Source organism: Ceratotherium simum, chromosome 40, assembly GCF_057802395.1.
Source record: "Ceratotherium simum simum isolate JZ-2026a chromosome 40, ASM5780239v1, whole genome shotgun sequence".
In the NCBI taxonomy this organism is placed as follows: domain Eukaryota; kingdom Metazoa; phylum Chordata; class Mammalia; order Perissodactyla; family Rhinocerotidae; genus Ceratotherium; species Ceratotherium simum.
Window position 1 is genome coordinate 4,130,618 of NC_141939.1, and position 13,195 is coordinate 4,143,812.

The 13,195-nt window shown below is 54.0% G+C and overlaps 1 protein-coding gene across 1 annotated transcript; it reads right to left on the bottom strand.

Annotated features, from left to right (window-relative positions):
* Positions 1 to 3,387: 3,387 nt before the first annotated feature.
* NEURL3 (neuralized E3 ubiquitin protein ligase 3) lies at positions 3,388 to 11,483 on the bottom strand. Its single transcript, XM_087426359.1, has 4 exons — positions 11,411 to 11,483; positions 6,079 to 6,564; positions 5,034 to 5,102; positions 3,388 to 4,414 (listed from the first exon to the last, which is right to left on the bottom strand). Exons 1-4 carry the CDS (start codon positions 11,436 to 11,438, stop codon positions 4,224 to 4,226), a joined length of 774 nt encoding a protein of 257 aa, XP_087282485.1. The 5' UTR covers positions 11,439 to 11,483; the 3' UTR covers positions 3,388 to 4,223.
* Between the last annotated feature and the right edge of the window lie 1,712 nt (positions 11,484 to 13,195).

Sequence of the window (13,195 nt, forward strand, 5' to 3'; positions counted from 1 at the left end):
GATAAGGCTGTGCTCATACTAAAATAGTTTCTAGTGCCTGGTTTTATTTTGTTTTGGAATTAATTTGATGAATGAAGAAATGATTGAGTCAGTGTGGTTACAATGAGGATTCTAATTCTTGTCCCATCATTTACAAGATCCTTCCTCCTCCCTGGACCTCAGTTTTCCTAGCTATAAAACTGGAGGAGAGGTTAGAGATCAATCCTTTCATTTTAATCTCAAGGAATTCCTTTAGTATTTCTTATAGGCTAGGTCTGTTAGCAATGAACTGTTTTTCTTTACCTGGGAATGTATTAATTTCTTCTTCACTTTTGAAGGATAGTTTGCTATATATAGAATTCTTGGTTGACAGTCTTTTATCTTTCAGCACTTTCAATAAATCATCCCACTACCCTCTGGCCTCTATGATTTCTGAAGAGAAGTCAGCTGTTATTAAGGATCCCTCATATGTAATGATTTGTCTTTTCTTGTTGCACTGAGATTCTTTGTCTTTGGTTTTTGACAGTTTAACTATGATATATCTCAGTGTGGGTTTCTTTGAGTTTATCCTTCTTGGATTTGTTGATCTTGGATGTGTAGGTTAGTATTTTTCACCAGATTTAGAAACTCTTTGGACTTTACTTCCATAAATATTTTTTTCTTCCCCTTTCTCGCTCTCTTCTCCTTCTGATATTCCCATTATGTGTGTGTTGGAGCAACTGATGATGTCCCACAGGTCTCTAAGGATTTGTTCATTTTTTCCCCCTATTCCTCAGACTAGATAATCTCTCCTAGTTTATCTTCAAGTTCACCAGTCCCTTCTCCTGCAGCTCAAATCTGTTGTTGGCCCTCTCGTAAATTTTTCATTTTGGGTGTTGTGCATTTCAACTCCAGAATTTCTATTTGGTAATTTTTATAATTTCCATCTCTTTATTGATATTCTCTATTTGGTGAGACATCATGACATACTTTCCTTTAATTCTTTAGACACGATTTCCTTTAGTACTTTGAGTATATTTATAACAGCTAATTTAGAATCTTTGTTTAGTAAGTCCAACATCTGGCCTCCCTCAGGGACAGTTTCTAGTGTTTTTTTTTTTCCTATGCATGGGCCATACTTTCCTGTTTCTTTGAAGGTCTCATAATTTTTTTGAAAACTGGATCTTTTAGATAACATAATGTGGCAACTCTGAATATCAGGAACACAAGCCCCCAGGGTTTGTTGTTACTGCTGTTCATTTGTTTGTTTAGTGACTTTCCTGGACTAATTCTGTAAAGTCTGTTATTTCCTGTAGTGTGCAATCACTGATGTTTCTGCTCAGTTAGCTTAATGTTCAGCTAAAGATTGGACAGAGATTTGCTTAAATGCCTTGAGCTAGAAAATCTTCCAACCTTTGCCCAGGAACTCTGTGTGGGTTGAGGCATGCCTTCAATGCTCAGGCAGTTTACAGCTCTGTCTTGGCCTTCAATTCCTGCTTTCACAGGGCCTCACGGTCAGCCAGAAGTGAGAGACAGGGGCCATCTCAGGCCTTTCTTGACCATGCACACAGTCTCTTAGATCCCCAGGAACATGCCAGAGCTTTTCAAAGTCCTCTGTGACATATCATTTCTCAGATCTTCCTTTTAAATTTTGGGCCAGGCTCTTGTTTGCCTCAACTGATATCAGTCTTAAGCAGAGGCAATGCTAAACAATTGAAGCTGACTAAGTTTGACAAATGCCCTGGGAATAGGGGTTTTCCCATGGACAGATCCCTGAGTAGGGTAAATAATGTCTTGGGGTTAGGGTTTTCCCATGAAAAGAGCTCCAAGTTGGGTTAAATAATGACAACACTCTGTAAAAAAAAAGCTTTTCCATGAACTACACTACAGGCCAAAGAGTGGCAATGCTCTGTGATAGAGCTTTCTGAGAAGCTCCCAACCCACTCTATCTCCTCTGGTGGCTGCAAGGCTGCTAGTTTTCTAGGCTACTGTGGAGCTGGGGTTAGAGGGGTGGAAGGAGGCCAAAAGAAAACATGACAAACCCCACAATTCTTACCAAAGTTGAGTAGTTTCTCTTCGATAAACCCTCTTCAGATTGTTGTTAGTCTTTGGTTAATTTCCAGAGTTCTTTTTTTTTATATATATATAATTTTATTTATTTCCTTTTTTCCCCCAACTATCTTTTGCCCAGTAGATAGTTGTATGTCATAGTTGCACATCCTTCTAGTTGCTGTATGTGGGATGCGGCCTCAGCCTCAGCATGGCCGGAGAAGCAGTGCGTCGGTGCGTGCCCGGGATCCGAACCAGGGTCGCCAGCAGCAGAGCATGCACACTTAACCACTAAGCCATGGGGCCTGCTCTCCAGAGTTCTGGGAAAGCTGATTTTTATAATTTTGCCAATATTTTTGTTGTTTTTATGGAGGAATGGATTTACAGAAGTCCTTACTCCACAATCCAGAAGTCCCACCTCTGATTAGAGATCATTTCTAAGATCAGGCTTGCCCTGGTGTTAAGTAAGAAGGAGGTACTCACTGGAACTAGGATTAAAGTACGGCCTTCAGCCTGGAGGTTAAAAAAAAAAAAAAAAGACACTTAAAGGATGAAAAAACTTGTTTTAGGATCCATAGGAATTATTCCAAAATATTGGGGTGATGTGGGGGCCCTTGGTAAAAGCCAGTGGGCTGCCAGGACTCAGCCCACGTCCCTGACGCCTAGCTCAATGATCTCTTTGCTGCTTCCCCAGAAGATGCCTTTTCCGGGGGAAGGGAGCTGCCATATTTCGAGTACTTCTTCCAACCTTCATATTCGTTATCCTCACAACTAACCAGCAAAGAATATTATCTTATTTCCACTTTAAAGATGAAGAAACTGAGGCTCACAGAAGTCAAGTCACATGTCCAAGGTTAGAACACTCGTGGGCGAGGGAGAGGGGATCCCACTTGAGTGAAAGCTACTCCAGTGTCATCAAACCCAATGTCCTGACCCTCTGGCTGGCTATGGCATGGGCAGGAAGGCAGTTTGTGGAGGTGTCCATCATTACAATTTTGAGCACAACAGGCTGGAACCCCTCCTTTTAGCCCTCTTCCCCTGGAGATGCCTCCCCCCCAGTCAAGGAGCAGGGAACAACAGCAAACTAGTAGGTATGGCTTGCCCCTGCCACAAACCCCTGCTGAGGTGGGCTCCCCGTCAACTCCTCCCTTCGTTCAGGAGCCAGAGCCTCTGGGCAGTCCCCCCAACTCAAGGGTGGCAAGGGCAGAGCCTGGCTGTGACTGCAGGGCTGGGAGCGCGGCACTATCTCCTTCACGCGCTCCGCAGAACACAGTCCAAGGGCCTGAGTGCCGAGAGCCCACCCAGTCCACTGCAAGCCGAGGGCATGTCTGTGGAGGACAGGAGGGCATGCCCCCAGATGCCCCGGCATCCGGACCCGCCCAGGGCTCCACCCACTCCCACTGACAGCAACAAAGGGGACACAGACATTACAAGATCATTCATAGAAGACAAACTTTATTTTGATATCTCAGAAACTGGCGAAGAAATAAGCACAATGACAACAGTGCACTGCCATGTGCAGAATCACCTTCAGATGGATGATCTCACTGGGACCTCACAGCCCCCCTGCAACGTAGGCAGGGTGGGTAACTAGTGATCGGCTTTATGGAGGTCAGAGGTGACCCAGCTTCCACATGGGGCTGTAAATCTTCTACCCACACACCTCCCTGCATCTGGTCCAGGCTCTTCATTCCCCGGGGGGTGGGCAGGGCTTCCACCAGACACATAGATACCTGAACTTCCTCTGCTGTCAAGTCAGGGATCAGGTCGCCCCTCTCTGAACAAAGGCTGTTCTCACAGACACGCACGGGTTCTGGGGACTCCTGGGACTCACGTGTGCCAGGGATTGCTAGGTCTACAGTGGCTGGACCAGGTAGCCAGCCAAAAGCCCTGGGCACAAATGAACGTGAAGCTAAGGAGATGGATCAGAAGTCCGCTGGCCCATTGCTGAGCCACATTCTACAGCCAGACATCCCATCAGGGAGACAGTTCTGATGAGGACAGAAAGAGGGGCTCCATCTTGCTCCACTGGCCCCAATCGGTTGGGGAGCGGGGAAGAGCCAGTGCCCCCCTGCCTCCCTCTCTGCCACACCTGTTGCTGGCCAGCCTTTCTGACTCGTCTCCATCAGAGGGCGGGCTGCGCCTCCTCCCTCTGCAGGGCCGCGCTCAGAGCTAGGTGTAATCTGCCATGGGCACCGGGAGGTCTTCTTCAGTCCTCAAAGCAGACTCAGAGAAGAGCCCCACACCAGGACCACCTCCTCGATCTCCCAGCGACACAGAGGACACTTGGCCGTGTCCCTGAAGACGTGCCAGGCACAGTGGCTGCAGAAGTGTGTGTGGCCACAGGGGACAAAGCGGGTGTTGGCAGCACGGTGGAAGCAGATAGTGCACTCCTCTCCGGCTGTGGCTGGGAAAGGGGACAACAGAGGTTGGGAGCACATGGGGGCAAAGGGGACAGCCTATTCATGATATAACCACAGGACAGAGAGTCATGCAGTCATATTTTGAAAAATATTACCTCGTGAGAAAATGCTCACAATGTAATCAAGTTAAAAAAATCAGGAAGAAAACCATAATGTACATACATATATACCATAAAATCCCAATTTAGAAAACAGGAAAACAAAGCACAAACAATTCCCCGTATATATACATGACTACAAGACACTGGGAGGGAATCCACCCAAGAGATGACGGATGATTTTTTTTACTTCCTTCTTTATCCTTTAAGATTTATTTTATCTTTGTTTGGCAAAGCCTTTACTATGAAGGTGGATTGCATTTTTAAAGCAGGGACAAAATAACATTATCTATTCATGAATGTGCTCTGGTAACTTGTGAAGTCAACCAATGTTCTAGAAGGCAAAGCTGTTAAATTGCTTTTAGGTTTGCAGTAGGCAGAGCCAAATCTTTTGGCCTAAAGCTTGTGGGAGACTTGACTGAGCTCCCGGGCAGGGTCCTGGCCTCCCCCAGCTCCCGGGGTGCCACAGCCCTGGGGAGTCCCTGGTGCCCCTGTAGCCACTCACCTTCAGGCTCAGACAGATTCTCCTTGGGGACCCACGGCAGGGCTCTGGGGAAGGCGCTGGTTGTGGCATCTGAGGCAGAAAGAGAAACTCAGAGCCCAGGGGGAGCGAGCAGGTGCTCCTATCCCCTGGCCCCGGGGCACTGTCCATCCCTTCTCTTTCTGGCTTGCCGTGCTGGAGCTCCCAGTGGATCTTACCCGCTCTCCTGGCCATCCCCTCCCCAGTTTCACCCAGCAGTGAATCTGTGGGGCTGTAGATTCGTTTTCCTAAACCACTCTTCCTTCAGACATCTCTTCCTTGTCCTACTGCTGCTGCCTGAGTGGAGACCCTCAGCATTACCCATGTTCCCAACCCGGGATGTGCATCAAAATCCCCGCGGAGGCAGGAAAACAGGTGCCTGGGCCCCACTCCAGACCCACCAAACCAGTGTTCCAGGGATGAGACTCCAGCAGCTGTGACAAGTGATTTTAGAAACAAACGCGTTGCGGTTGGGGGCGGGGAATGGACTGCTTGTGCGGGCTCGTGGACCACCACCACAGGAATGCAGTATTTCTTCTGATGGGTGTTCCTGTATCTTATCTACTCGCTCCCCTGAGATCCGCTCTCCTTCCAGGTGGCTAGAGGGATGGTTCCTGTTTCCCCACCCACTGACTCATCGTCTCACCTTCCCCCATAGGCAGTCTTCCCGTGCATCTCTAACCCTCACACTTATGATCCCACTGCTTCTCACTCTTGAACTCCTACTTAGACCACAAAGCCCAGCCCAAAATTTCCCCCTCTGTGAAACGTGATCAGCCTTATAACAGACGTTTGGGGTGCTAGTCATCTCTTCTTATCATTCTTTAGGGACAAGGCTGCCCTCTCTTTGACTGGGTCTGTCAAAGAGACCCAGTCCCCAGCCCCCATCCTCATGAATGGCACTGGGCAGGAGCGGATGCAAAAACTGACTGAATATGAACGAACGAATGGTTCTTCCCGCGGCTCAGGATGGGGGCGGAGAACCACCCGAGCCTCCCCTCCCCCCAAGGGTCCCGGCGGGCGGCCGCACCCAGCAGCTGGATGGCCTTGGTGGTCCCGTAGACGTCCATCACGGCCCAGAGCGGGGCGCCCATGAGCACGCCGGTGCGCAGCAGGAGCCGGGGGCCCGCGTTGACCTCGGCGAAGAGGCGGCCGCGGCGGTTCACCCAGAAGCAGACCACGTTCCCCGGGAAGGCGCTGCCCTCGGGCAGCACGGCCGCCCACGTCGGGCTCTGCAGCTCCAGGTCGGGGCACACGAAGGGCGGCAGGCTGCGCGCGGCCAGGCGCGCGGGGTCGAGGCGCGTGAAGCCCACGCGGAGGCCGCCGCACCAGCGCGCCTCGTGCCACAGCACGCGCAGCGCCACGCGCTCGCCGGGCCGCACGGGCCGCTGGCTGAACACGACGCCGTCGCGGAAGGTGGCGCAGCGGCGCGCGCTGCTCCGCGCCGCGTCCAGACGCACCTGCGCGCCCTTGGCCTCGGCGTGGAAGCGGAGGCTCTCGCGGGGCGCCGCGCCGTCTGCGGGGAGCGGGGCGTCAGTGCGGGGGAGGGGAGGCGTTTCCGCCCCCTGCAGCCCCCGGGGCCGCTGTCCCCGCCCTGCCCCCCGCGCGCCCCCCTGGCCCCGGCCGTGTGAGAACCAGGTGAGGAGCCCGCTTTGCCTGTCCGGGATCTGAGTTCCGCCGTGAGCCTCCCCAAGCCTCAGCCCCCTCCCCAAGGGAGGTTATAAAACAGTAGCTGGTGCCTGTCCGGCTCTCAAACCCGGTAACGGGGATTATTGTCCTTAAGTAGGAAGAGCAGGTTTTAGAACAGTAGAGGTAATATGATCCTGGTTTTGTTGGACACATATTTATGTTTATTGTATACGTGTATGTTCTATCTGCGTCTAGAAACAAGCTGAAGGGAGATGGGCTGACATGCTCATTGTGGGCAGCTCTGGCACACGGGTCCCGGTGTTGGTACTGTGTTTTCCTCTCTGCTTGTCTGACTTTCTCATTTCCCATAGAGAACCTGTGTTACTTGTGAAGGCCATGGCCCCCAGTGAGGGTCACTTCCTTGTCCTGGGAGAGAAGGGAGCCCGGCAGCTCCCCATGGGGTGGGGGGTCCAGGCTGGAGAGGGGGTCCCGGGTCAGCCCCCCAGAATGGTGGGCTGGGCCCAGCCAAGGTCTGAGGTAGGCTTTAAAATCACAGGACCTCCTGAGCTGACTCCAGTTGGCAGCTGGGAAGGGGAAGTCCTTACTGGGCATGACTTCCTTCCGGAGCCTGGAGGAAGCTGGTGGCGCTTCCTGCCCCAGAACTGCTCTTACCCAGCCCCCAGGCCTTATGTCTCGCCCTCCGCCCCTCCTCCCCTTCTGGCGCTGCTCTTTCTGGGTTGGAGGAAGGAGGCTGAAAATAAAAAGAGGGGAATTCAATCAGAGCTTGAGCCAGACCCCAGCCCAGAGGAGCAAGGCCCCTCCCCTTGCAGATCTTCCCAATTACCCCACACACACCCCCCTCTGGGACCACTCACAGCAGTGCACAAGGAGGGGAGGCTCAATCTGGTCCGTCACAAGGGACACCCTTGAGGCCACACTGAACCCGTCCCTGACCTCCACAGGCCAAAGGCAGGCCTACCAGGGTTCCCTCAACCGAGGCATTGGGGGCAAGTGCTCACCCTGGCTTTGGGGACCTCTGAAGCCACCCTCACAGAGCCCTGCTGTCCAAGCTCACCCCTCTCTCACCCATGCCCTTGCCCACTCCGTTGCCCCTTCCTGGAATGCCCTCCTGTCTCCCTCCCTTCCTGACGGGTCTGCCTACCACCTCTTGTTCCTCAAGGCTGAGCAGAAGCAAGGGGGTGTCACAGAGCAGGCACAGACGATGACCAGGAGCCAGAGTTGAGGGCCCTGACATTGGATGGACCTGTCCTTGCACCCACTGCTGAGTTGCTGTGGCATCCAGGAGACTCTGGGGGCAGCCAGGTCATACACCTGGATTCCAGCGGCAGCTCTGCTGCTGACCCGGGCAGGTCACTGCCCCTCTGGGTCTTGGTCTCCTTGTCCATCATGGGAATGATATGCCTGGCCAGCCAAGGCCTGGAGTCTCCGGTACTTGCCTGGGGATCCTGAATGGGAGGAGTTAAGTGCCCACCTGGGGACTAGGGTCGGGTAAGGTAGAGGCTCCTGGTGTAACCAGCCATAACCCACCCTGGAGGGTGGAGGCCCCCTCCCTCACTTGGCTGGGTCACTCCCCATCCCTGAGGTGGGGCCGGGAGAGAAGCCCTGAAGTGGGCTTGGTGAGGGTGGGGAGCAGCATCGAAGCCCTCTGCACACCCCACACGTCCAGTCCTGCCACCACCCTGCGAGGCAGAAGACGCCTCCTGATGGTGGGCAAGCAGCTGGCTCTGGGCCCACCGCAGGCAGGGGCAGAGCTGGGGTTCAGACAGGAGTGGCCTCAGCCTCGCCCAGTGCAGCCTCTACAGGGAAAGGGGCCACCTTTGGGGTGGGGGAACCGGACACCCATCACGCTCAGCTCCTTGGGCCTAGACAGTAACCAGCAGAGATGACCCGTCCTGGCTAAGAAGCGGCTTCCCTCCCTTGGGAAGGGGTCGGTGGATGGAGTTTCCACTCCCTCCCCTGCGCAGCTGCCCTGGACAGAGGCTGACTCAGGCAGGGCCGGCTCTGGGGCTAGGGGGGTGGGAAGAGGAGAGGAGCCAGGGCACTGGCTGACTGGAAGGCAGTGCAGGGAGGAGGAAGGACACCCCGGGAATGGCCTTGGTGGGTGCGTGAGTCCCCGCTGGGCAGGGAGGCCCTGCGGACCCCAGAAGGAGCAGGCCTTGTCCTGGACGGGAATCTGACAGTCTGCAAAGCTCGCTTCATCCCTGCCCGGGCACTTCCCAGTGGCCCGTGGGAGCTATGTCCTCATGTCACCAAGGTTAGAGGAGAGGCTGACAGGACACAACTGGCAGACAGGTCACGAGGCGGCCAGTGAACTTGAGCACGCTTCTCCCAGCTGCACCCCCAGGCTCCACTCCCTGCTGCTGCAACCCGTCAGCAACCCCCTGAGTGTGGTCCTCGCAAGGTGCCGTGCCGCCACGAGGGGAACACAGGGCTCCTTGGGCGTCAGTCTCTCCACACCCACCCTCCTCTATGATCACGTTGGTTGTTGACTGCACACGGCCGAGGTTGAGTGCGACTGAAACCCCCTCTCGTGTGGCCAGCACCGCAGCTCCCTGCAGGACGGCACCTGCCCGCAGGGGGCCCCTTCCTCTTCAGCTTTGCACTGGGCTCTGCAGCCTGAGTTTGGAGCTGGCTCCATCCTTTGGCCTAGGCTGTGGGTACACCCGCCCCCCGGTGGGGAATGGCAGAGGTGGGCACAGGCCCAGTGTGACTCTCCGAGTGGGCCTGTCCCCAGCCAGCTGAGCTGGGCTTCAGAGCATCCAGGTGCCCGAGCACCCTCAGCCCACAGGTGGCCGTTGGTGTCATCAGCCACATTTTCAGGCAGGATCCTGAGGCTCCACAAGCGGAAGACATGCCCCTGGAGGACCCTCTCCAATTACTCTGCCTGCCTCCCTCCCTCCCCACTGCTGCCGGGGACAACCGTGTGCTGGGCTTGACAACAAGTACTCCCCTCGGCTGGTTGCCAAGGAGTTCAGGGAACACATGGCCTTTTGGATGCTCCCCCAACCCCCGACAGCCACAGGTGGATTCAAATCAGACAATCTCTGCAGCAAGGCTCTTGGAATCTGGGTGACTGAGGGCCAGCCTCCTGCTCAGCAAGGACCTCCTACATCGTCATCATCTTCGTCACTACCCCTCCAGCCATCAAGCCTCTCCGGGTACCAGGCACTTACTAAGCGCTTTACAGCCTCTTTTACTCCTCCCCACAATCCCACAGGGAAGCACTCACAGGGAACTGAGCGTGGGAGGTTGTGCAAGTTGCTGCCATCTCGCAGCCAGCAGTGGGGGCGCCTGGGCCCAGCTCCTCGTCCCTGCACTCCTGCACTGCCTCCCTCATGGCTCCATTGCTGGCCATCCAAACACAGCAGCAGCGATGGCTTGGTCCCTCTCCCCGCCCCCAGGCTCTGGGTGCCACCTGCTGCTAATGTGTGAGCCTTCAGTGCCGCTAGGGGGCCAAGGGCCAAGGCTCCAGGCTCTTTGCCTGGGAGGGAGCAGGGTCCAGAGATGCAGAGATCTGGTGGTAGAAGCCCAGGTTCTCCATCCCCTGCCCTGCACACTAAGGGAACGCTGTGGCCTCCGGTGATGCTTGCAGAGAACCATCGTGCCTAGTGACATTTTGGGTTGTGCTTCTGGCAGCTCTGTAAGCCGGCGGGGTGGGTTGCATTGGCCCTGGCCTGCAGTTGAGGAAACTGAGGCCCTAGGGAAAAGTGACTTGCCCAAGGTCCCACTGCTCGACCTGGCGGAGCTGGGACCCTGTCTTCCAGCAGGCCCCCTAAACTCTATGCTCTTTCCCACCCCAGCCAGTCTCCTCTTTGCACAACAGGACCCGAAGGCAGATGGGTCATGTGGGTCATTCCATCACTGTAAGGATGTTGAGTCGCCGGCCTCTGTTGGGTTCTCGCAGGGAAAGGAGGCTTACTACTGTGGGAGATCAAGATTTGGCCACCCTGAAATTGTCTCTTTACCTTGATTGTTTTCTCTCACGGTCATTTGACCTCCCCCACTAACTGCCTAAAGAATTTAACATAGAAGACCTGTTCCAGGAAGGAGTTACTATCTGATGGCTGTAATATAATGTAAAATGGATGTTACAATAGGAAAGGCACCAACAAGCCCATCTTATCAAAAAGTCTGTCTCTTCCCGGCCACATTCTCTAGGTGGCCCTGCTAAGAGTTGCCAGACAAACATTTACATTTATAAGGGAAATCTCCATTTGTAAAGGTATCTCCCTCTCTGGGGGAAAGGGCGGATGGCCTTTTATCAGGATGGAAGAAGAAGGCCTTAAATCTATATACCCTTGATAACTGTGATTTCTGTCTCCCTCTCCACCCCCAACATCCTCCTTTGTCTTTAGCTGAAGATTGATATTTAAGATGAGAATCTCTGCCATTGTGTTGAGAAACTCAGTTTCTCTGGCTTCTCCCGTGTATACATGTTATTAAACTTGGTATTATTTTCTCCTGCTCACCTGTCTTTTAATTATTTGGCCAGCCAGAAGAACCTTAAGGAAAAGGGCAGAGGGGGATTCTCCCTCTTCCCCGACACTGCTATAGCTCACTACCTAGGGCAGCCTCGCCTGTATCAGAAGCTCTTTCTGAGCAATGTTTACACTGACCACACCTCTGCCTCCCGAAACTTCTACCCCATCAATGACACAGGGCTGCCTCTGCTTCTTGCATCCCCAGGGACCAAGTTCATGGCTCTCACTTACCATCCTGGGAGCAGAGCTGGGCACCCATCAGCCTGGGGTCCTCAGGCACAGGTCTAGAAAGAATGGTCTGGAAAAGGCCAGTGAACAGGTTTCTAGACTTGGCAGGTTCCCTTAATATGGGCCGGGTTACAGCGTTGATGATTAATTAGACGTTGCTGTCACGAGTTACATTATCAAGGGAATTTCCTGATGACTTCTCCTGGCTCTAGTAAACCCGCAGCTGGCCAGCCTGAGGAGATGCCCTGGGGAGGATTCAGGGTAGACTTCTCTCTTACTTCTGAGCATTTGCTGTCAACCCGGCTTTGCATTATAATTGCCTAAGGCTCATTAATGAGTACCTAAGCCCACCTTCCCTCTGAGACTCTGATTTCAGTGGCCTGGGGTGGGGCCCACATCAGTAGTGTGTAAAAGCACTCTGGATAATTCTAATGTGCAGCCAGAGTGGGCTACAGACCCCGGCATACAGAAGGCACTTAATCAATGTTGCTGAAGTGGATTGAATTGAATTAGCTGCATCCTAGGACCTGGGTCTCCTGCAGAGGGAAGGGCTAGGCAGACAGAATGGGAGTGGTGTGGATTTCTCCCCCAGCCCTGCTGGAGCTGGAATTCCACTTTCCAGAATCCACTACAAAATGCAAACAGTCCCACCGGAGGTCACGCCAAAGGTGTGGCTCCCAGTGTGTTAACAGTGGCAAAGAAGTCAGAGTCGTCCTGCCCCCTCCATTTCCATGGGGATACTGGGGCTGGTAGAGGGAAGGTGGCTTGCCCTAACCTAGTGCTTCTCACATTGCAACGTGCACGTGAATCTCCTGGGATTCTATTAAAATGCAGATGGGTTCCGAAGGTCTGGGATTCTGCTTTTCTAACAAGGTGGACCCCACTCTAGGTGGCAAGGCCCTTGGTTAGTTTGGAGGCTGGGAGCACCCTGGCCCTCCACCTTCAGGCTAAGCCCTTCCCAAGACTCTAGGTCAAGGCCACGATAGTGACTAATCTGAACTTGGCGGAAGGAGTGGACATCCCTCGTGCGTGTCCCTGGAGGAGCTGGGAAGAGTGGTGCTGTTGACTGGGGTGGAAGGTTGGGGGTGGGGGTGGGGAGGATGGGGGTTTGGAGCCTCAGGTTCTGCCTCCCATGTTACCTTGCCCTCCCAGGGCCCTGGTGTCCCCATGCGTAAAACAGGAAGCCAGGATGAGCTGGTCTGTGGGTACCTTCCAGCCCCAACATGCTGTGACTTTGGTCTTGACGATGGAGAGGCAACAGCAGCGTGGCCCCAGTTGACTTGAGAAGATGTTGCTGCAACCCTGGACCTTCTCTCCCACCCCACGCCCCCTGCCAGGCTCCCTCACGTTCTCTCTAGAAGCAGTCTCCCAAAGGCCAAAGGCAAACTGGTGAGAAGTTAACAGCAATCACAGCGAGTCCAAGGTTGATGGTTCCAGCTGGTCCAGCCTGAGATGAGGGGCCCCAGAGATCCCTCCTTCCCCCCATCCCCTGCCCTGGCTCCACCTTTATTGCTGGCTGCTTGGAGTGGTGCCCAGAGGGCTGGAGCCAAGAGCACCTGTTGATAAACCACATTCCTATAAAAGAGGTAATTACAGAATCTTATCAGGGAAATCCGGGCATGAGCCTCAGCCTGTGTGGAAAATTATTGGACAAGCTGTAGACAGCAGGCTGCCCACTACCAGCAGGCTGAGGTGGGGGGTCCCATCTTCAGGACCTCAGTGGGGTGGGCTTCTGAGGAACTGAAATGCTGCTTCAGACATGACATCTAGGGGGCCGGGCTGCCCAGG

Bases quoted from the DNA above. Each gene is read 5' to 3' on its own strand.
- NEURL3 (XM_087426359.1), bottom strand. From the start codon at position 11,438: ATGGGTGCCCAGCTCTGCTCCCAGGATG. The intron at 6,565-11,410 runs GTAAGTGAGAGC...CGCTCCCCGCAG, and splicing joins CCAGCTCTGCTCCCAGGATG to ACGGCGCGGCGCCCCGCGAG. The intron at 4,415-5,033 runs GTGAGTGGCTAC...CCCCTTTCCCAG, and splicing joins GAATCTGTCTGAGCCTGAAG to CCACAGCCGGAGAGGAGTGC.